General features: G+C 41.9%; 1 protein-coding gene across 6 annotated transcripts in view; it reads left to right on the top strand.

Annotated features, from left to right (window-relative positions):
* Positions 1-23292, top strand: part of LOC135217454 (GATOR2 complex protein WDR59-like) — a gene marked incomplete in the record, with an annotated part of 356363 nt that overhangs the window by 75333 nt on the left and 257738 nt on the right. For all 6 annotated transcript variants that reach the window (XM_064253332.1, XM_064253330.1, XM_064253331.1 and 3 more), the window contains 4 exon segments: positions 18866-19004; positions 19413-19617; positions 19999-20189; positions 20404-20496. In XM_064253332.1, coding sequence (XP_064109402.1) covers positions 18866-19004; positions 19413-19617; positions 19999-20189; positions 20404-20496 — 628 coding nt within the window.

The raw sequence follows: 23292 nt of genomic DNA, 5'->3' as shown, positions 1-23292 counted from the left end.
GTGAGCAGGGTGCACCGCTGTCCTGTCAACGCTCTGCGGAGGAGGCCGAGCCATTTGCCCCCCTCCCCCCTCTTTCAGGCTTGTAGTCCAGGTCCCAGCCAGTGGGATTACCATGGCGGCTCTGCCGGTACAGCCTGCAACTCTGCTTCAAGTGAAGCTTCTGGTGATGCCAGTAGTCCCCGGAGTGAGCTGTCCGCCCTCCCCAGAGAACATCCCGCCTCCCGTGGTGGTGTCTGCTTGGCCCTTGACGGATGGCGAGAACGAGTCATTTGTCCAGGACAGCCTTCAACGCCTTGGAAGGGCAAAGTATGACCAATGAGGGCTCAACTTACAGGCGGGTCTTAGCCCTCTTTAGGAGAAGGAAATGTCTAGCAGACACTCATTCCCTCAGACACCTAGAGATCCTCCTCAGTAGATTTCCTAATGGGGGTCCTGAAGGAAGACCAGCCTTCCAGTAGTCCTTCCCCTAAAGAGTAGCAAGGCTCAGGCCCTTGCCCACGTGGACCAGGTAACATCAGGGTCCAAGAACGCCCTGTGGCCTCACGGCTTCCTCAAGCTCCTCCCAGTAGGTAAGGCCAGCAGAGGAGGTTCTACACCCCAGAGGACTTCTCCTTCTACCCCCAAGTCCTTGGAGGATAACATCTCCCCCTCGCCCCGGTCTTTTTCGGGGAGACTCTTGGCAGGTTTGGTCTCCTCAGCAGCAGGAGACCATGCAATGGAGACCATGGCTTGCACCGTTGCCCAGGCAGCCATCTGGTTCAACCTACTTGAAGGACGGGACCGAGTTGGCTCAACTCAAGGAGCTGGTCCTGTTCGGTGGAAGGGCATGGGCTCCTTGACGTCTCAGGTGATTACCCAATGGACTAACTGGGTTCTGCACAGGAGGGATGCTGGGCTAGCCAGATGGCTTAAACAACTTCCAGCCAGGGAAGCTAACCCTAACCACCTGATGTATGCCCTGATTACAGTTGAGTCCCTCTGGCCAGAGGACCTTGTGAAGGAGGCCCTGGAGCATTGATAATAGGCCAGCCAGAACTCCTTCATCTACAGGGCCTCCTCCTTCAGGCCCCCGGCACAGCATAGGGCGCCGGATGCTCCCCGACCTAGACAACAGCGGAGGTACGGGGTACAGAGGGCACCCACTATCTGGGATCCATTCTCTGGGGCCTCGCCCCTCATTGTCTTCCTCCTCCTACAGACCTGGGTGTAACGGCCCCTTCAGGAGGCCGAAGACGAAGGGGTCGTAACGGCCCCTCCTGCATCTGCTCCCGCCACAGGTGGGGGTTTGCCTCTCGAATCATTGATGTAGCAGGGAGGCTTGCAGGGCTATCCCCCGGACAGTCTGGATGATCAGGGACGGCTGCCGGATACCCGTCCAGGACACGAAGCTGCCCCTAGTGAGAAAACTGGGGGTCCACACGGCTGCCTCGGGACTGTCTTGGGACTCCCAGCCCGGGAGGCGTTGCGGTCAGATGACCAGTCATTGCTGTTGTACTGCACCGGGGATGATGACCTCCTGAAGGCGGTTTGGTCCCGCTTCAACCTTCGGGGCCCTTCGTCGGCTGAGGTGTTTTCCTCTGCACTCTGCTTGGTGAGCGAGGCTCACCCTGCTACAGTGAGTGCGGTCTTGGAGCCGGGTGCTCCATCTGCATCAGCTGGGGTGGCTGTTGGCATGTTATCCACCTCATCTGCACTCCCTTTCACCTTCCCCGAGGGGTTTGGCTGCCACAGGAGGCAGCGGGAGCCAATGGAGTCTGGAGTTCTAGTCCTGGTCTTGGTCCAGCACCACTCATACCCTGTTCAGATTGCCTCTGAGGGAAGACGAGTTTCAGTGCTCGGGGCTGTTCCCGCTCCTTCCCGTAATGTTGGAGCTGATGACCGGGACTCTCCCCCATGGTTGAGGCACCCCCGGTGGACGTAGCTCCAGCCCAGTCGGAGCACCAGGCCCTCTCCCCCTTGGCCGAGAGCATTAAGAGGAAGGGCAAGAGGAGGCCCCCTTCTCCCGAGGATTTTCCTCTTTGGAATCTTTGTACTTGGACAGGTCCTCCTGTAAGAGAAGGCGTGGAGCGAAGCGGAGGCACCGTCCCAGGAGGACTGAAGTGCATTCTTCCTCCTCCTCCCCAGGAGGAGGAAGACCACAGGGGTTGGAGTAGGAGTGGCAGCCATCGTGACGGGTCTCACTGCCATGGGTGCCACCACTCCCCGACTGGTCGGTCCCTGCAGAGGGCCCCAGAGTTTGTGGCTCCCATGATGGTCCCACAAGCGGGGTGCTCCGCTCCACCACCACTTGTTCCCCCTGCGGTCTCGGTGGATCCCACCCAGGTAACGGCAAGCCCCTTAACAGCCGCTTGTGCCAGGCAGGCTCCTTTCTTTTGAGTCCCTCTCGCTCCTCCTGCCCCGTGGAGGAGACAGAGCTGTTCACCCTCTCCGGTCAGGATCAGGGTGCAATCCTGGGCCAGTGGGAGTCCCATGACGGCCCCACTGGTTCAGTCCGAGGCTTGTTTCCTAGATGAGCATCCGTTCCCACTGGCGGCCTCCGGTCGGAGCCGATGGCCATCACCGACCTTCCCCACTTCCGCCCGTGACGGTCCCTGCTTCCCCCCTAGTGGACGATGAAGACATGTCGTTCGTCCAGGACGAGCTCCAGAGTGCCTTGGTTGGGCAGGATGCCACGGACGAGGAGTCGGCCTTTAGGCAAGTCCTAGCTCTCATTAGGGCCAAAGAGGTCCGTAGCTGTGGACTGCTTCTTGTGGGGTCCGAAGGAGGCCAAGCCTCCTCTGAGTCTTCTCCCAGCTGGGAACATGTCCTAGCCCCTGGCCCATGTAGACCAAGTAGTTGCTGGCCCTAGGAACTCCTAGAGGTCCCACGGGTCCCTCAAACTCCTGGCAGTTAGCGGCCGTCTACCAGGCCAAAAGGGACAGCATTTGGGAACTGGTGCAGAGGAAGGGGCCTCAAGCCTCTGCAGGCCAAGATTCCCCACACAGCAGACTTCCTGGTACACCTGAGACTTGACAAATGCTTCTCGGTAGCAGCCGTGGAGGGGGTCAGGGCCGCCCTAGGCCAAGTCTTCCTCCTGAAAGGTTTGGATTTAGGGAATTCCAGGCCCCTTTCAATGTTAATCAGGAGCTTCGAACAGTCTTGTCCCCCCAGTGCCTTGAAGGCACCGCAGTTGGATGTTGCTAGGGGGCTGGATTCCCTGAAGAAGCCCCCTTTTGAACCCTTCAAGGGCATCCTAGACAGGGAGCTGATGCTGAAGACAGTCTTCCTACTGGCGTTGGCTTCCACCAAGAGAGTTGGGGAGTTGCATGGCCTATCTTACGAGGTTTCCCACGCAAAAGGGTGGAAAGAGCTCACCTTTCAGTATGTACCCTCCTTTGTGGCTAGACTCAGAACCCCGCGATCGTGGATGACAGGTTTGTAGAGGTCCCGGCCATAGCGAGATCAGACGATCCTCAGGACCTGCTCTTGTGTCCGGTCTGGGCAGTGAGGAAGTACCTCAGTAGGACAGCCTGGTTCAGGCCAGCCATTAGGAACCTGTTTGTGTCCACTGGCCGGGAGAAGAAGGTGATCTCGAAGAACCTCATCTCCTGGTTAAGGGAAACGATCAGGAGAGCCTACAAAGGTATGCCTCCCCCTAAGAACCCAGACCTCACGACATCAGGGGCATGGGCGCATCCCTAACCTTGTTGAAGAACCTAGCGGTCAGCCAGGTCCTAAGGGCCGGAGTGTGGAGCAGACAATCCACTTTTGTGGCTCACTACCTGGAGGACTGCACCTGTAAATTGCTCGATTCGTTTGTAATTGGGCCGGTAGTGGCTGGCCAACAGCAAATCTAGACCTCCAACAAGCATAGGACTCCAGGGGTGTGAGTGGTAGTATGAAGGTGTATCCCCCTTTTCTCACCCCTCCACCCTCCTTCCTTATCCTCTCCTTGGGTCTCCGGCAAGTTTTCATAGGACCCAATGAACCTTCAGGTAGGACAGAGGGTATAAGAGGGGTTTTAGAAGTGCAAACCATTGCCTTATTGTAGTCACCTTTCCAGTTTACCCTTCCATTCCAGCAGTGCCCTTGGCGGACCCCTTCCCAGCCCCACACATCTCTTTGAGCAGGGCTGGGACTAACGGGTACAACCCTAGGCCAACTTCTGGGTCCATTCCCCCGAAGCTACTCCCTCTTCCTAAAGGATAAGTCTCCTATTAAAGTAGAAGTAGTATGAGGTAAGTATATGGCGTCAGAACAAATCACAAATTCTTGGTAACTTGTATTATTTGAGATGAATCTTACCTACTGTTAAAGTTAGCTCATATCCCCACGCCGATAGGCGAGTCGGCATTCAAAACAAAAGAAAAAACGATTGCTTGGGTGAACCAGAAGACTGTCTAGTTTCACCTGTTTTCCATCAGGTGTGTTTAGCTCTAGTCAGAATTCTCCTTGCCGCCATTTGGTATAGGCGTATGTTGGTATTTGGTGAATCTTGGTTGTTTTTCTTCAATCACGGTACTGTAAATTTAATCATCCTAGGATGTCTTCCACCGGAAGCAAGTCAACCAAAATCAGGTTATGTAGGAATGATTATTGTGTAACAAGAATGCCTAATTTTGAGATAGATCAACATAATGTTTGTACCAGCTGTAGGGGTACAGAGTGTGATCTAGAGATTAGGTGTGAGGGATGCAAGGATTGGCCTAAGGATATTATGCTCAAAAGTATTAGAAATAGGAAAAGAAGGGAAGCAGATAGACTGTGGAAGCAGTTAATTAGGTCAGGGCATAAAGCTACCTTTTCTCCCATTCCTGTTGAGCCTTCGTCTGCTATTATCCCTACTCAAACTACGTTTTTTTTTCCTATACTAGGCCTAATACTGATAATGATAGTTCTAGCGTTTCCTCTGTAGCTCCGACTTCTGCTCCTCTTTCGGTTCAGGAAAAGCGTATTGAGAAACTTGAACAGGATGTAAGTCTTATTTTAGATTCCGTTAAAAGTTTTAACTGAATTTATGATGACAAAACCGTTCCGAGTCCCTCCATAGTGAACGTTCTTTTTCGCGTTCCCCTTGTAGAGTTAAGGTGTCGGTGCCCTCGCCCGTATGTAGCCCAAGCCTAGGACTGCCCTGCGACAGTTAGAAAAGTCTGCTGCCAGGGAACCGGGTCGGTTCTCGGGGTGATGGGGTTCTGTGCCCTCCGATTCCTACCTCTCCCTTTTCACGCTCTCACGCGCAGTCACGCTTAATGCGTTCGCCGAAAGATCGTTTTGGTGGGCGTAAGTCATCGCACAGTATTTCGACATCGCCTTCATCTAGAGCTAGCAATGAGGTTTCTAGAATCTACAAGAGTAAGAATTTAGATATAGAGTTTATTAATAATGATATCCCTGTAGTGGGTTGTTCTAATTCTTTTACATTGACTCAATCAATTGTTGAACCTATTTCGTCTGCTTCTACGTCTCATTCTAAATCTTTATCTTTTACCCCTAGGTCTTCTACAGTTGGAAAGTCTCAGGTGGACTCTGCTGCCTCTCTTTCTCTTCCTTCTATGGTTACAGATTCTGCTGTTGTTTCCAAACTAGATGCTATTCTAACTGCTTTACTCTCTAAAGATGTGTTGTCTGGGATCGTTCCCAAGCCGCTTGAGATCCATTCGGACAAAGTGGTACAGTTCAGTGTCGACAAATCTTCTCTGACTCTCTTACAAGTTCCATTTTCTTTGCCGACGGGTATCCCCTCTGCTTCGGCTTGGCCGACTGGTGTCAACGCTAGCAGACAACTGCAGACTATTTCTCCCGGAGGACTGGCGGAAGAAGAGCTCGAGTCGGAAGAGTCTCCTTCCGTCTTTTGGCGCTTACTGGAGCGTTGCACTTCTCTTCATCCTCATTTGGCGGAGGAAAGAGATTCTGTACAGACTAGGTCGTTATTGTCTTCCAGCATTTCAACTCCCATTAAGTCTTTGAAGAAACCTAAGCTTTCGCCTTCAATTAGAGGACGTTTTGACGAAATATCTCTTCTACTGGCGCACAAAGCTTCTGGTAAGTCTGCCAGCTCTAGTATTCTGGGGTATTTGAAATCGCGTAGAATCGGTTATTACGACACAGGCTCGTTGCCGGTGCTGAAACTGTCCTCGGTTGACAATGCTGATTTCCTTGCGTGTCTCGATCCTATGAAAAGACGTGCTCTTGAGACGGGCAATGTGCTTTGGTCTAATACAGAGGCAGAGGCTTTGTCCAAATCTTTGTTTAGAAGTATTGAGGTTTTGTCTTTTGCAGAACTTTTGCTAAGTACTATTGCCGCTTCTCTGTGTCAGCTTAAAGACTTTCTGACGCCAGCGGGTATCAAATCTTGGGAAGAGTCTTTAGATTTTTTGTCTTGCCTGGATAAGGCTATTTCCGACGCGGCAGGTGAATGTTCTCATGCTTTTACTAATTTGATCTTGAAGAAAAGAGAGCAATTGTGCTCTTATCTTTCAACAAAGGTCGCTCCTTCTCAGGAGATGGCTGCAGTTTTGGGTTCCCCTGTGGACCGCCTTCTGAATCCATCTCTATTTAAGGCAATAAGGGAGGATATTTCTGTATAGGAAAATAGGGAATTTATTAGACAATCTTTTAAAGTGGGGAACAAAAGACCTGCTCCTTCTTTGCTGTCTGGCCCTCTGGCAAAAATTCATCCTTCCTCATCTCATGAACAGTCTTCAGCTACTAAGCCCTTTCTTAGGTCCTTACCAGGCTCCAATAAAAACAAAACTGGTAAGTTTTTTAGAAAGAAATGAATCCCTATGCCCTCAGGTCCCAGAAATGAATCTCTATGCCCTCAGGTTCCAGTAGGAGGTCGACTGCAGATGATCTGGCATGTTTGGAGAGACTTAGGAGCAGAACCTTGGGTGGTGGAGGTACTGAAGGAAGGCTACAAAATTCCTTTTCTGTCTCCTCCTCCTCTGTCGTAGTCTCCAGTTGCTCTTCCAGCTTATCGTCATCAGCAGGGAAAATTTCTTGTACTTCAGAAAGAGGTGGTATCATCACTAGAGAAGAAAGCGATAGAGCAGGTGTCAGGAAACTCGCCTGGATTTTACAACCGTCTTTTTCTGGTGCCCAAAGCGTCTGGAGGGTGGCGTCCAGTACTGGATGTGTCGAGACTCAACACATTCATCCGTCTAACCCTATTCTCCATGGAATCACCCAGCACAGTTACTAACGGCAGTACAGAAGAACGACTGGATGATGTCGGTGGACATGCAAGACGCTTATTTCCACATTCCGATAAATCTTCAGTCTCGCAAGTTCCTGCGCTTTGTCTTCGCAGGGAAGACATTTCAATTCAGAGCTCTGTGCACAGCACCGCAGGTATTCATGAGGATTTTGGCACCAGTAGGGGGATGGTGTCATTTGTTGGGAGTGAGAATTCTGCTCTATTTAGATGACTGGCTGATGTTGGCCAACTCTTTCATGGGAATTCTGAGGGCCAAGGATCTGTTACTTTGCCTGGCTCAATCACTAGGCATATTGATAAATTTTCAGAAGTCTCCTCTGATTCCAACTTAGACAATTCTCTATCTAGGGATGAGGATAGACACTGGCAGTTTTCAGGTTTTCAGGTTTTTCTGTCGGAGAAACGCATAGACAATTTCAGCCCTTAAGAAAGCTTCCAGCAAGGCAATGGCTGTCTCTTTTGGGACACATTACATCTCTGGAAAGATTTAGTCTAGCAAGGCTCAGTATGCGACCAATTCAACTCTACTTGAGAGAATCTTGGGACAGGAAGTCTCTGCCAGACTCCCATTTAATTTCAGTCCCAGTAAGTCTTTGGGAGACGTTAGCATGGTGGAAGGATCGTCAAAGACTGGGAACAGGGTCATCCCTAAGAGTAGTGAGCCCAGACCTAACCTTGTTTTCAGACGCCTCAATGACAGGCTGGGGAGCTTGCCTGGGAGGCCATCAGATGTCCGGGGTATGGTCACTGCAAGAGAGGGAGTTGCACATATACAATCTAGAACTGTTGGCAGTGTGGAAGTTGCTCCTTCAGTGCGAACAGATAGTCAGAGGAAAGGTAATAGTATTTTCAGACAATACTACCTCTTTAGCGTACATCAGAAACCAGGCTGGAACAAGATCAAAGTCTTTGTTTCTGATTGTGGAGAAGTTGTTTCTTTGGACGGAAGCCAGAAACATAGTATTGGTTCCACAGTTCATACCAGGGAAGAACAATGTCTTAGCAGATCAATTGAGCAGGAAGGGACAAGTCCTACCCATGGAATGGTCCTTACATCCGCAAGTCTGCCAGTTGCTGTGGAGTCTATGGGGAACTCCAAATGTGGACTTCTTTGCAACAGCAATGAACAAGAAACTCCTAGTGTATTGCTCTCCATGCCATGACCCTCAGGTTTGGGCAGTAGATGCATTTCTTCAAGATTGGTCCAACCTAGATGCACATGCTTTTCCTCCATTTGCAATAATAAGAAAAGTACTGAACAAGTTTCAAGAATCGAATCACTGCAGAATGACACTAGTAGCTCCATGGTGGCCTCAGAGAGAATGGTTTCCAGACCTTCTAGCTCTTTCAGTGGATCTCCCTCGTGTCCTTCCTTTAAGGAAGGTTCTACTCTGACAACCGAAGTCCAAGCGGTTCCAGCAAAGCCTCCGCATGCTACACTTAACCGCTTGGAGACTCTCGACTGTCTCCTTCGAGCGAGAGGGTTTTCTAAAGTATCTCGGAAGTCTATCCTTAAATCAAGACGAACAACAACCTTGGCCTTGTATCAGAGACAATGGGTTGTGTACTGCTCCTGGTGTCATTCTAGAAGGATTTCCAGCACCCGTACCTCTGTAAACAACATAATAAAGTTCTTTTGATATCTTAGATATAGTAAGAAGCTTTCTGTAACTGCTATTCGAGGATATAGATTCATGCTGTCATCAGTGCTACGTCATGTACAATTAGATATTTCTAACGATCCAGATCTTAAGGAGGCGTTGAGATCGTTTGAAATTGAAGCCCCCAAAGTTCAGTATCAATCTCTTTCATGGAACTTGGATGTAGTGCTAAAATTCTTATCTGCAGATCCGTTCGAACCTTTGGAATCTGCTTCTTTGAAGTTTCTAACCATGAAGACGCTATTTTTGGTAGCGCTAGCGACAGCCAAAAGAGTAAGCGAGTTACAAGCATTCTCCAATAAGGTAGGCTTTTGTAGAGGAGATGTTATTTTATCATTTATGCCCTTGTTCAGGGCTAAGAATGATGTCAAGGCTAAACTTCTACCTAGAACGGTAAGAATTCCAAATTTGACCTCATTGGTGGGGAATGAAGAAGAAGCCCTCCTCTGTCTGGTTAGAGCTATTAAAATTTATTTAGATAGATTAAAACCTGTGAGGGGCAGAGTTAATGATTTATTTTGTAGTGTTAGAAAACCTTACACTCCTTTATCTAAGAATGCAATGTCTTTTTTTGTTAAGCATTTAACCCTCTTACGCCGACTAGACGTATTTTACATCGACATTTTTTGTCTCCCGTGTGCCAACTGGACGTATTTTACGTCGACTTACAAAAGTTTTTTTTAAAATTCGCTGAAAAATACTTATAGGCCTACCAGCCTAAAACTTTTGAATCACGCGCCTTGGGGGATGCTGGGAGTTCACGGATCAAGGTGTTGTTTTGTTTACAATCGTTACGCAGGCGCGCAAGCGCGAATTTCTTTCTTGCCACACTAAAAAGTGTCTGTGACACATCTCGGAAATTATTTCGTCACTTTGACATAAATTTTGTACCATTGTAAATTAGCCGTTACATGAAGTATTATATATGAAAATGTGCGCATTTTTATGTAAAATACAACAATAAAATACTCATGATTGTAGCTTTTATCAGTTTTGAGATATTTTCATATAAATAACGATAATTGCCAAAATTTCAACCTTCGGTCAACTTTGACTCTACCGAAATGGTCGAAAAACGCAATTGTAAGCTAAAACTCTTATAATTTAGTAATATTCAATCATGTAACTTAATTTCGCAACTTTTTCCTTACGTCCGCGCGGTAACTCTTCCGAAAAAAATCATACATGCGATTGTGGTAATGTTTGCACCATTTTAAAATTAGCCGTTATATAAAGTTTTATATATGGAAATGTGCGCAATTTCATGCACAATACAACTAAAAACAACCCGTGGTTGTAGCTTTTATCAGTTTTGAGATATTTTCATATAAATAACGATAATTGACAAAATTTCAATCTTCTGTCAACTTTGACTCTACCGAAATGGTCGAAAAACGCAATTGTAAGCTAAAACGCTTATATTCTAGTAATATTCAAGCATTTACCTTCATTTTGCAACAAATTCGAAGTCTCTAGCACAATATTTCGATTTATGGTGAATTTATGAAAAAAATAACATTTTCTTTACGTCGGCGTGGTAACTTCCGAAAAAATCATACGTGCGATTGTGGTAATGTTTGCACCATTTTAAATTAGCTGTTACATAAAGTTTTATATATGAAATGTGCGCAATTTTATGTAGAATACAACAAAAGATAATTGAAGGTTGTAGCTTTTCTCATTTTCGAAATATTTGCATATAAATCACGATAAATATAAAAAAAACCACGTTCGGTCAACTTTGACTCTACCGAAATGGTCGAAAAACGCAATTGTAAGCTAAAACTCTTACAGTCAAGTAATATTCAGTCATTTATCTTCATCTTGAAACAAATTTGAAGTTTCTAGCAAAATATTTAGATTTATGGTGAATTTAAAAAAAAATCTTTCCTTCCCTCCGTGCGCGGATTCTCCGCCACAAATCTCCGAAATGCATACGTACCATTCTCGGAATATTTGCTCCATTTCATATTAGGCATTTCATAGAGTTTTATATATGAAAATGTGCGCAATTTCATGTAGAATAAAACGAAAAACATTTGAAGGTTGTAGCTTTTCTTATTTCCGAAATAATTGCATATAAAAAAATATATAAAAAATTCGACATTCGGTCAACTTTAACTCGTCAGATATGGTCGAAAACTGCAATTGTAAGCTAATACTCTTACAGTATAGTAATATTCATTTGTCTTCATTTTGAAAGAAATTGGAAGTCTCTAGGACAATATTTAGATTTATGGTGAATTTTTGAAAAAAATATTTGTTTACGTCCGCGCATTATGAATTCATGCATTATTTTGTGATAATATTTTCTCTGTGTTGCTTTTATCGTTTTACAATGCGTTACATACCAAAATGATCGCAATTTAGTGTACGTTACAACGAAAAAAAAAGTAACTTGTTACCTTTAACCGTTTTGCGCACAGCGCGATTTGAATACAATTATATATGAAATTTTGTTTTTGCTCTATATATCGCATTATTTATATATGATAATGATAATTTTTTTCATTTCTGATGGTTGCATACTAAACTTCAGCCAATGAAAAAAAAGGAGCCAAAAATGAACTCTTAATCTTGGAAACTAAGCGCGCTGTGATTTTTTGAAAAAAATATTTTTTCCGCGTGGTCACTCTGAAACACCTCCGGCACACGGGAGACAATTTTTTTTTTACCGCTTCGGCGTAAGAGGGTTAATAAGACTAGCACATGAGAAACTAAACCCAGATATCTTAACTTTATTGAAGGTAAATACACAGTGTTAGAGCAGTTGCTACTTCTTTTCGTTTTTTAAAGAATTTCTCTCTTGAGGATGTAATTAATGCAGCTCAGTGGATTTGTAATTCAGTTTTTGCTGCTCATTATCTTAAAGATGTAGAAATTGCATTTGAAAACTGTAAAGCCCTTAGCTCTCTAGTAATAGCGGGTAAAGTCTTTTCCTGAACTGAAAGAAAGAGCAATCATTTAGGCTCTTTTGTTTTAATCCCGGGTGTTGGTTTTTTTGGAGCATTAAGGTACATTTGTTGTACAGGAGTGTACCTTTGTATCATAGGTATTTACTTTGTATTTGATTGTCAATTTTGGGGCCTTTCGGACCCAGGCACAGGGGTCCCATCACGCCACTTCTATTCATTCTGACTGAAAATTAAGCGGTTTTCTGTGCAAGGCTGCTCTGGACTGCACACACTTGAGAGCCTTGCATCCTGAAAGGAATCCTCTTTCTGGCAGCAGTATTATCCAGGAAGGATTCCTGATCAGGTAAAAATGTTTTGAGTTTCATACAAGAAACTCTTAGCTCGCTTGGCTGAGCGGAATTTGTCTAGCTGCACTACCCACCATCCTTTATCTCAATGTGGGAATCAGCTAACTTTAACAGTAGGTAAGATTCATCTCAAATAATATAAATTTTCATGATAAAATTTATTATTTGGATACTTACTTACTGTTAAAGTACACCTCACCCAGCCTCCCCACATTTAGTGGGCTGTCAAGGAGAATTCTGACTAGAGCTAAAACATTCGAACACACCTGGTGGAGAACAGGTGAAACTAGACAGTCTTCTGGGTCAGCGAAGCGATCATTTTTTCTTTTGTTTTGAATGCTGACTCGCCTATCGGCATGGAGATATGAGCGAACTTTAACAGTAGGTAAGTATCCAAATAATAAATTTTATCATGAAAATTTATATTTTTCCTAGCTATACCTACCTTGAACTACTCAGGTTTCAGGCCCTCCCTACTGTCCCCGAGTACTTCAGGGCAGGAACCTTAGGGAGCGGAAAACATTGATATCATAAGTCGTGGGTCGTATGGCTGATGACCCTTGGGGCATGTACCTGGCTAGGTGTGGAAGGGATAACTGGATTTCTTCTGCCCAGTACTGGATTGACATCCAGGATTCTCTTATTAAAGTAGTTCGAGGTAAGTATGCTTGGAAAAATACCAATTATTAAGAATTTGTGATTTTTTCTAATATTTCTTTGCAATTTTCTTTGTAAAATTACATTTACAAGCAACATACTATCATAAAAGACAAGATCAAAAAACAACAACAACCCATTGGTACGTATATTTATGAGCAAATTTACAAAAAAAATAATCATGTGAAAGATGCAGAACATTCCCCCTTCAAGTCACAAGCACTACTGAAGTATACTGAGAGGCCCACACTTGTGATCTTAAGTATATCTTAGTTTTACCAGACCACTGAGCTGATTAACAGCTCTTCTAGGGCTGGCCCAAAGGATTAGATATTTTTACGTGGCTAGGAACCAATTGGTCACCTAGTAACAGTATCTACAGCTTATTGTGGGATCCGAACCACACTATTCCGAGAAATGAATTTCTATCACCAGAAATAAATTCCTCTGATTCCGTGTTGGCTGAGCCAGGATTCGAACTTCAGACCACCAGATTGGCAGCCGAGCGTGAAAAACACTCGTCCAGCGAGGAACAACTTGTGATCTTAGTCAGTATAAAGGTTGCCATCAGTGAATTTATGGGCTATAAAAGTATTGGCACCTCTTTCCTGCCCAATTCTGGCCAAATCGATGGCGTGCAATATTATTTAACTACAGGATCAATCTGTCCACCACCCCAAACTTGTTATTACTACTCTCGAAGAACAATCTGTCCATTAAGGGTTGAAAATTTGTCATATTTCTGTTACCAGTGTAGTTTTGTATTGTAATTTTATTCGTATATTTGATCACTTATTTGATCACCACATGAAAATACAATGATAGTTGTGTATACAGTTTATTGACCTCTAGTTTTACTTTACTTCCTGGTATGTTGCATACTAGTAAAAAAAATTTTATTTATTAGATGAAAAGTGAAGTGTATCTTGGTGGATGTAATCCTAGTTTTACATCTCAGTTGTAATTTTGTTACGATGGCCGAATGCATGCTGACTGCTGATTGGCTGATGAGTAAATTCCTGCTGGTGAGGTTTTCTTGTAAGCCAAACAATTTATGGTTAATGGTCTTGCTACTTGAGCCCTGCTGAGCTGTGATATTATCAGTAGAAATAAGTTCAGATAAAAATAAAAAGCAAAATTGATAAAAGTAAGATTTAAGAAGGCATAAAAGCAGTCAGCACAAAAGACTGTCTGGAAGAGCGCTGCTGAGATGTTGACATTACCAAAACTAGTAGCTGTAGTACCTGCATTCTTTTTAGGATAATGGTGTGACTGGGATTAGTTCTACAAGGAATAAGATGTCTTTGTGTCCTATCATCATATGACGTCTCCTCTGATGAATAGCATACTGATCATATGTCATCAAAAGGAATCACCTCATAGGACATCTCCTCTGTTAGAGATGCACGTTTCCTGGTCATCTCAAGGACTTCTCCCCTGTTAACAGTGCAATTACTTTGACGATGCACAAGTTGATAGTGACGATGCACAAGTTGATAGCAGGATGTTTAGAATGTATCTGTGCTAAGCTTTTTGTCATAGGACATCTCCTTGGGTTATCCTGTTGTCTCTTCTGTCTACTTGGAATGACCTTTGTTAGACCTCTTCTCTTTGACAGGAAGCTAGGGATCTTGTGTTTATTGTCCCAGAATTGTTAATTGGAGAAGACGACTCCTTTAGGCCTTCTGGGAATTCTCTGGAAGGCAGAACGATGGAGTGCCACACCTACCTTCCTCAAATATTCTAAATCTTAGGAAGTTGCACCCAATTCCAACTCTGATGTGGACTTTATTGTCTGTAGCTCCATGCCCCCAAGGCCAGGAGCTCTTCAATATGAGCACCCCAGCCTTTGGAGGAGGCTCATGTGTTCATGAACAATTCAGGGGGAGATTTAAGGGCTACTCCTTTATCAAGCTCCAAACTCTTTGGTTAACCCTGATAGCTCCTTAACCCCAAGCTGAGTAGTCGAGAGATTCCTCCGTAGCGCAACCTTCTTGTCAAGAGATACCTGTAATCCCTTGGATCTTTATCTCTTCACGTATAGAGTCGATCCAGTATCTCTAATGAGAAATCTTTCCTGCGAAACAGCGACTCGCATGTAAGACTATTACTTTGGAGGAACTTCGTCAGCCATGTCCAGGGTAAGATGTTTGCTGCTGTGATTGGTAACATCAAAAGGGTTTCTTACCATTCAGAGTTCTTGTTTAGTAGACAAGATCTTCTGAATGTGTTTCAGAACAGAGAAAATTCCTTCTGTTGATACTGGTAAGGTGCTACAGGTCTTGCTCGTGTTTGATGAATCTGAAGGGTGCGAACCTCTCATCGCCCGCAAGCCCTCATGTGGTTCTAGAGCTTGGAGCAGTCCTGTTCACCTTGGAAGCTCAGACCTCCAGCCTGAAACCTTACTCTGGTTCTTAGTTTTCTCTCTTAACCTCCTTCAAGCTCGTGCATCAGTCATCTGTCAGGAAATTGTCTCTGTTAGCAGTTTTCCTTCTGACCTAGGCTTCCATGGAAGGGTTGGAAAGCTTCAGGTTCTGTCAAGCAGTGTAGTTATCTGAGCGAATCATCTAGGGTTAGGTGTCGTAGACTTCGTGTTAACACAGGCCAACTTGAGAAAGAGGTGACATAGTACATCCTTTTGGTTGTCCACATGAGTTGTTTAGACAAGCCAACTCCTCATCGTCAAGTTCTCCCACCAATGCCGCCCTGCCATTTTAAAGTACTTATCATACTTATAAGTTCATAGTTTGTGAATACTGGTTCATGAATACCTCAAACTATTTTCACTTTCTTCTGCATGAAGAACATTGCCCACAGGTCCCTGGACATGTTTCCCTAGGGTCCAGTGGTGGCTGTTCAACAAGTGTGGCTCATCCAGTGCCCCTGCCGGGATAGTTAGTATTAGGGATGTGCCCAAGTATTGGTATTGGTGGTATCGACTACTTTTTTGTGGTATCAGTATTGGTGAATTTCTGGCCGATACCAGCTGATACTTTTGTCATTAGTATAGGAATTCAAAATTCATCTAGGCCTCCTAAAATGGATATAATAACAAAGCCTACCAAATACAGTTTGGCATAATATTAATTTACTGTACCTCTTTTCATTTTTTGGATATTATACTGAGTAATAAATTTATAATTTTAACTTAGTTCGGATAGTCCAAGTCCAGTATGGGTTGGAACTTGCAAAAGGGTTTGTGCTTTTTTTTTTGAGTTGAATGTTTTGTTGATCCATACTGAGAGACAAACTCTGGTCCTTTCTTAATCTTATCTTTATTTATGTACAGGTATCTAATTTTTCATGGGATTACTTAATAGAACATATTTATGTATTGTAATGAGGCAAAGGATTAACCCCATCATTACCAGGATCTTTCATAATCTAAACAAATTAGTCTGTTAACTGTTTCTAGCCAATGCAGTGGTCCTCTTGTATTTGGGGGGGATGCCTACCAGACCCCCCGCAAATAGTTGGAACCCCTATAAAATGCTTAAAACCTCCTATTTTGTCAGTTAAAACTCAAGAAAAACCCACTAACAATTATCATACCAGGTTTTTTCATAATTTTATCACTAAAAGTGCATTTTATGATGAAATCGATAAAAAAGACCAGGAATTTGTGGATATTTCTCATAGAAAACTACTGCGAATAGGAAAAAGTTCCAGAGAGAAATCTGCGAATGTGTGAGTCCGCGAATATGGGGTCCACTGTATGTATATAAATTAAAACTCAGAATAAAAGTATATATTAGTGAATTTGAGTAAGGACTATGTACCTAAATTGTTAAGTCTTCTAATGGTAACCATAATATAAGCTAAACTGTATCCAGCTAATAAAGGGATTAAATACTTAATAGTTTTAGGTGGGAATGGCCTGGCCAGACCAGGGAGGGGGGTGGGGGGAGCCTCCACAAAATGTGCTCGCAACCCCTCCAAGGACAGGGGACCCCCTAGCCCTAGCGTCTTCCAAATCGCTGCATTTTGGATGCCTCTGACTCTGGAAGAGAAGAGATTGATGAAAAAGCCTCACCCTTCTTGGGAATCAAATAAACTCCCGAGGAAGAAGGGGCTGCATTACAAACATTAGCCCATGGGGGTTGACTACTGCAGGAGACAAAACATCGGGAAGAGGCGAAAAACCTCCAATGTTCTCTCTTGCCATAAAACAACCTCCACTGCTCCTTAGGCCATGCCTGGCATTCAGTGCAAGGATTCGTAATAGTACAAAAGTTAGAATGACGCCTACTGCACGTTATGTGAGGATCAGTCACTGCCGAAGCCAGAAAACGAGAACACAGGAAACCTGGAACCCTGGGGTACACATGCTGATGCCAAGGAGCAGAAGGACCCATAATATCAGCCAAAAACACACACACACACACACACACACACACACACAAGCGAAATGGGCAATGAACCGGGAAAAGGCCAAGAGAAGTTAACACGACTCTCGCCCAGGCGGTCAAAAGAAAGACCGATGTGTGATCATAGGTGAATGGTCTTTACCCGATCTACACATGCGTTGCCAGATATCAGAAGATTCCTTGCTTTCATCTGTTTTTTAACCGGATCCAGCTAGCGCAAGAAATTATTATACTGTATTGTTAAGACCTCAGGTTTGTAGCTATGAAAAATACAAATTGTCTTAGAAAATTTGTCATTTTTTCAATATAACTTATTCCTTTGAAATTGTTTATATAACCCTATTATATGACCTTTCAACTTTTGAACCTTTAATATACAATAACCAGAGAACAAGAATGATTTCAATAACAATATATATTCTCCTAAATAACAGTGCCATGGAGAGAACAGGTATCGGTATCGGGTTTAAAAGTTGGTATCGGCGTTGGCCAAAGATTTGGTATTGGTGCATCCCCAGGTTGTATCTTGCCTAAAATGATTGTGTGGAGTGGGGTATGAGTGAGTTAACTGGCCTCTTTTCTTTCCCTTTTTTCCTCTCTTTGTTCCTGCGGTTGGTTTGAAGAATAGACACGTCATATGCTGGAACTAGCTTGATACAGGTGAGCATTGCAGCCATACTGTTACAGCACTTTTCATGTTCCATGCAACATCATGCAAATATACTTGTCAGTAGCTAAACTCCTCTCTCCAGCAAGGAGAGTGAAGAGTGGTGGCAAACCCATTTCTTTTGGCCGACAATGTTCATTGCCTACACAGATATAAGTTGTTTGGTCTTCTATAAATGCAGTGAATCTGGATGTTTTCATTGTATTTGAACCCAGTGGACTAAGTGTTAGATATCCAAATGTGTAACATCTCATTGGCTTAGGTCTTCTTCTTTAGCAATCTCATTTCCAAAAAGAATGATCAGGTGTTGAACCCCCAGTCAGTTCAGGATTCTCATAACTCCCTCCAAGTATGAGTCTATCCTATTATTAAGACCGAAGGTTTGTTGCACATATGAACAAATGACAAATATTTAATCAATTTTTATTTTTCATAGCTAACAAACCTTGAGGTCTTAACGTTGACGCCCCACTTCTAGCTGCCCCTCTTACTTTTCATCCTGGGTTGGAAGAAAGACTGATGTGCACTGGATCCAAATGTACTCTCTCGATGCGCTTCCACCTCAGCTACATATGGGATGCCAGATGCCCCAGATTCCTTTCATTTACAATCTTTTAATTGTTTTTAAGCGGTTTCCTATTGTTAAGACCTCAGGTTTGTTAGCTATGAAAAATACAAATTGAATAAAAATTTGTCATGTTTCAATGGACAAACAAGTTTTATTTTTATGGAACATAAAAATATGGTTTAGGATAGTGTATTGATATGTTTAAAGTGATTAGTACTTTGTATTTTGGCCAAAGCAAAATGTTAATGATAATTTCTCTCTCTCTCTCTCTCTCTCTCTCTCTCTCTCTCTCTCTCTCTCTCTTGGCCAAAGCAAAATGAATGTAATGCTCTCTCTCTCTCTCTCTCTCTCTCTCTCTCTCTCTCTCTCTCTCTCTCTCTCTCTCTGTGTGTGTGTGTGTGTGTGTGTGTGTGTGCAGAGCTTGTTAGCAGTAAGTCAAGATTCTCTGTTAAATTCATAACACTTTTTTTTCAACTTGTCAATTGCAGGCGACGTTATCTTGGACTTATATCTTTAGAAAGACCCACAGAGATTATCAAGAGAGTTAGTAGAACCCAGCAGAAGTATGATGTAATTGCATGTGAATGGCATCCTTCCCAGGCAGAACGCAATACTTTTGTCATAGCGGTAGGTGACTTTTGCTGTACATTATGTCACCTGTGGTTGGTCTGAATGATGAGGAATTACTTTAGACATTTAATGCTATTTCATTGTCTTAAGCACTGAATGATTGAAAGTACCTCAGTGCAAGGCTTCACATATTAAATTTCATGAAATCAAATATGCATATTAAGTTTTATTCTGATTTTTCAACATTCAGCACAAGATAGGAGGAAGGTGCATTTTTCCATCTTTTGTGTTCAATTAAATCTAGATTGTGTATTATTCATTGTTTTAAAATTGCATATATATATATAACATACATGTATGTGATGTAATTATGAATTCCATCTCTATACAGTGTTATTGAGGTTCATTGTTTTTACAGCTGAGTGAATATCTTATCATCCTTAACACTTCTAATCTATTTGCCAGTTTGGTGAGCGTTCTGAAGTTTGTGTATGGGATGAAGGACATTTAAAAACCCTTCATGTTTTACGTGCTCACACCAGGACTGTAACAGACCTGAATTGGCATCGCACTGATCCTCATATTTTAGCAACATGCTCAATTGATACTTTTGTACATATATGGGATGTCCGAGAAGCTCGTAAACCAGTGACGTCTTTAACTTCTATAGGTATGTTTGTTGGTTTTGTAAAATGTTGAATATTTTGTAAGGATTATTGCAGAATATTTTGTCAAGGATTAATATAGTAATTTAATGACCTTTATCAGTGCCATGATTAATCAGATATGAAATTGGATTAAGCAAAGCTGATATAGATTGATGCATAAACTTAAAAGTGGTACTTGACAGTAATGCAGAATGTTGTTTGTAATGTATTGATAAATGCTGTGAATAATAGAGTATAAAAATATTTTATAAGAAAAAAATTCTTTTCCAAATTCTATTTAGCACTTATGTACTAAAGTACGTAATTAACTCTGGTAAGGATGGTATGTATTTCATACAAACACAATGTAGTAGCATGTATTTTACACTGCGGTTACATTTCAGCTGGTGCAACTCAGGTTAAATGGAATAAAATCAATCAACATTATCTGGCATCTGGTCATGATTGTGACATAAGAGTGTGGGATGATAGGAAGACTAGTCAGCCTCTTCACTATATATCAGCTCATTTATCCAAAATACATGGATTAGATTGGTCTCCAAATCATGAGCATCACTTGGTATCGGCATCGAATGTAAGTACTCTCTCACTCTTTCTCTCATTATCTCATAAGAATAAATCCTTTGACTGAGCACTAATTGTTAAGGATGTGATTGGTATAATTAAACTACTGTAAACATGATGATTCTCTATCTTCATCTTTTCTTATACTTATTAATTTTAAGGAAAGATTCTTATGAATGATATTGTTAGTTTTGTTTTCTAAGGCATATGTTATTTGTTTTCAGGATTGTTCTGTAAAATTTTTTGATATAACAAATTCAAGAAAAGAGGAAAACTACATCAACACAATGTCACCTGTATGGCGTGCAAAATATACAGTAAGTTTTGTGTTTCTCTTTGCAAATGTTCCTTTGGAGATAATAGTTGTAACATTTACAAAAATATTGAGATAAGGTCACTTCTGCAGTAGCACATCTTATCATGAGGAGGAGGTAAGGCAATGAAACATTGTTCAACTTATTGGTGTGAATGTTAACTCAATTTGCAAAATTGTGAAGAGGAATAAATGCCCTGAATTTTTTAGATGCAGTAGGAAGGCTATAAATACACTAGCAATTGCTTGGGAAAAAATGGCTATATTATCAGTCTGGTTTAGTATCCTCTTGGATTTCAGATTCACCTAGTGTAGATTCTTAATTTGCGTTTATTTGAGTTTATTCTAAGAATCCTCTTGGATTTCAGATTCACCTAATGTAGGTTCATAATTTGTGTTCATTTGAATTTATTCTAGGTAAGTGATGGCTTTGCTTTCTTTGACTGTCAAACTTTACTTGATTATTTGGATTGATAATGAAATCAGTAAGCATTGTTCATGCTTCTTTGCCTCTGTAAACAAAACAAATAGGTAATTGGTTTTATTTTAACACTTCCTTCTATTATAAGAGAACATTCAGTTTAATGTTTATGAAATCTATAAAGTATAGAAGTTAAAGGGTAGAATCATTATAGACTATAAAAATACAGTATTACAAAAGTAATTAAAAGTTAGATACAGTATAAAGGGTGACTTGAGATTGTTTTTCTACATGTTCTGTAACATCAGCAATTGATTAGCAATAGCTAATAATTGTGGAGTATGAGAAGAGCTCTGCAGTATTAAAACCCTCCTTAAGTATGCAAGAATGAGAGACTAAATACAACTAAAATTGTACTAGATTACAGTGGTACCTCGTTTGTCGAACTTTTCTTATGTCGAACTTTCCGTTTTTTTAACAAATGCTCGTACGTACTTTGAACTGTCTGATTATCTAGTTTATACTTGTATTCGACAACCTACTGGGTCTTACAAGTTAAACTGTATTAAATTTTTTTTTTCATTTACAATATATATAGTTAACCGTAAACGCTGACTGGACGTATTATACGCCGACTAAAATTGTCTATTGGGTGCTAAGTGGACGTACGGTACGTTGACTACAAAAAGTTTTTTTAGATATATGCGGAAAAATAGTTATAGGCCTAGTTTGCAAAAAATTTTAAATCGTGCGCCTTGAGGGATGCTGGGAGTTCATGGATCACGCTGTTGTTTTGTTTACAAGCATTACCCTGGCGCGCATGCGCGAATTGCTTTCTTCTTGCACTATAAAGCATCAGCAACGCATCTCAAAAATTCTTTCGTCACTTTGTCGTAATTTTTGCACCATTTTATATTAGCTGTTACATAGAGTTGTATATATGAAAATGTGTGCAATTTTATGTAGAATACAACAAAAAATAACCCATGGTTTTAGCTTTTTAAAAGTTTTGAAATATTTTCATATAAATCACGATAAGTGCCAAAATTTCAACCTTTGGTCAACTTTGACTTGACCGAAATGGTCGAAAAACACAATTGTAAGCTAAAACACTGACATTGTAGTAATATTCAGTCATTTACCTTCATTGTGCAACAAATTGGAAGTCTCTAGGACAATATTTCGATTTATCGGGAATTTTTGAAAAAAAACTTTTTCCTTACGTCCGTGCGGTAACTCTGCCGAAAATCTCAGAAATTCTTTCGTCTCTTTGTCGTAATTTTTGCACAGTTTTATATTAGTCGTTGCATAAAGTTTTACATATAAAAATGTGTGCAATTTCATCTAAAATACAACAAAAAACAACCCCCGTTGTAGCTTTTATCAGTTTGAAATATTTTCATATAAATCACAATGTGCCAAAATTTCAACCTTTGGTCAACTTTGACTCAACTGAAATGGTAGAAAAATGCAATAGTAAGCTAAAACTCTTACAATATAGTAATATTCAATCATTTCCCTTCTCTTTGCAACAAATTGGAAGTCTCTAGCACAATATTTCGATTTATGGTGAATTAAAAAAAAAATTCTTACGTCCACACGCAGTAAGTCGGCCGAATATCTCAGAAATTCTTTTGTCACTTTGATGTAAATTTTGCACCATTTTATATTAGCCATTACATAAAGTTTTATATTTGAAAATGTACACAATTTCATGTAGAATACAACAAAAAATAACTCATGGTCGTAGCTTATATCAGTTTTGAAATATTTTCATATAAATCACGATGTGCCAAAATTTCAACCTTGGGTCAACTTTGACTTGACCAAAATAGTAAAAAAATGCAATTGTAAGCTAAAACACTTACATTCTAGTAACATTGAAACATTTAGTCATTTAGCTTCATTTTGCAACAAACAGGAAGTCCATAGGACAATATTTTGATTTATGGTGAATTTTTGAAAAAAACTTTTTTGTTCATGACACTTACCTGTCAGATATATATATAGCTGTATTCTCCGAAGCCCGACAGAATTTCAAAACTCCCGGCACACGCAGTGGTCGGCCAGGTGGTTAGTACCCATTCCCGCCGCTGGGAGGCGGGTGTCAGGAACCATTCCCACCTTCTATTCAGATTTTCTTCTGTCGCCGGTAATGTAAACACCTGTTTTCATTACCTCCGTCTAGGATTTTGGAACTTCATTGCCGCTTAAGTATCTTGGTTGTTTTCTTTTTGGTTTATTAACTTGGATTTGCGGCTAGGCATACGCTATCATAAATTGATTTAATTTTGAATTTCTTGACATAAGAAGTCTGATTCTAGTTAGACTAGTTTCAGACTGTTGTCTGCAAGGGGTTAGGTGAGAATAACGAAACTT

This window comes from Macrobrachium nipponense, chromosome 7 (assembly GCF_015104395.2).
Source record: "Macrobrachium nipponense isolate FS-2020 chromosome 7, ASM1510439v2, whole genome shotgun sequence".
NCBI classification, from domain to species: Eukaryota; Metazoa; Arthropoda; class Malacostraca; order Decapoda; family Palaemonidae; genus Macrobrachium; species Macrobrachium nipponense.
This window is presented reverse-complemented; position numbering and strand designations above follow the sequence as displayed.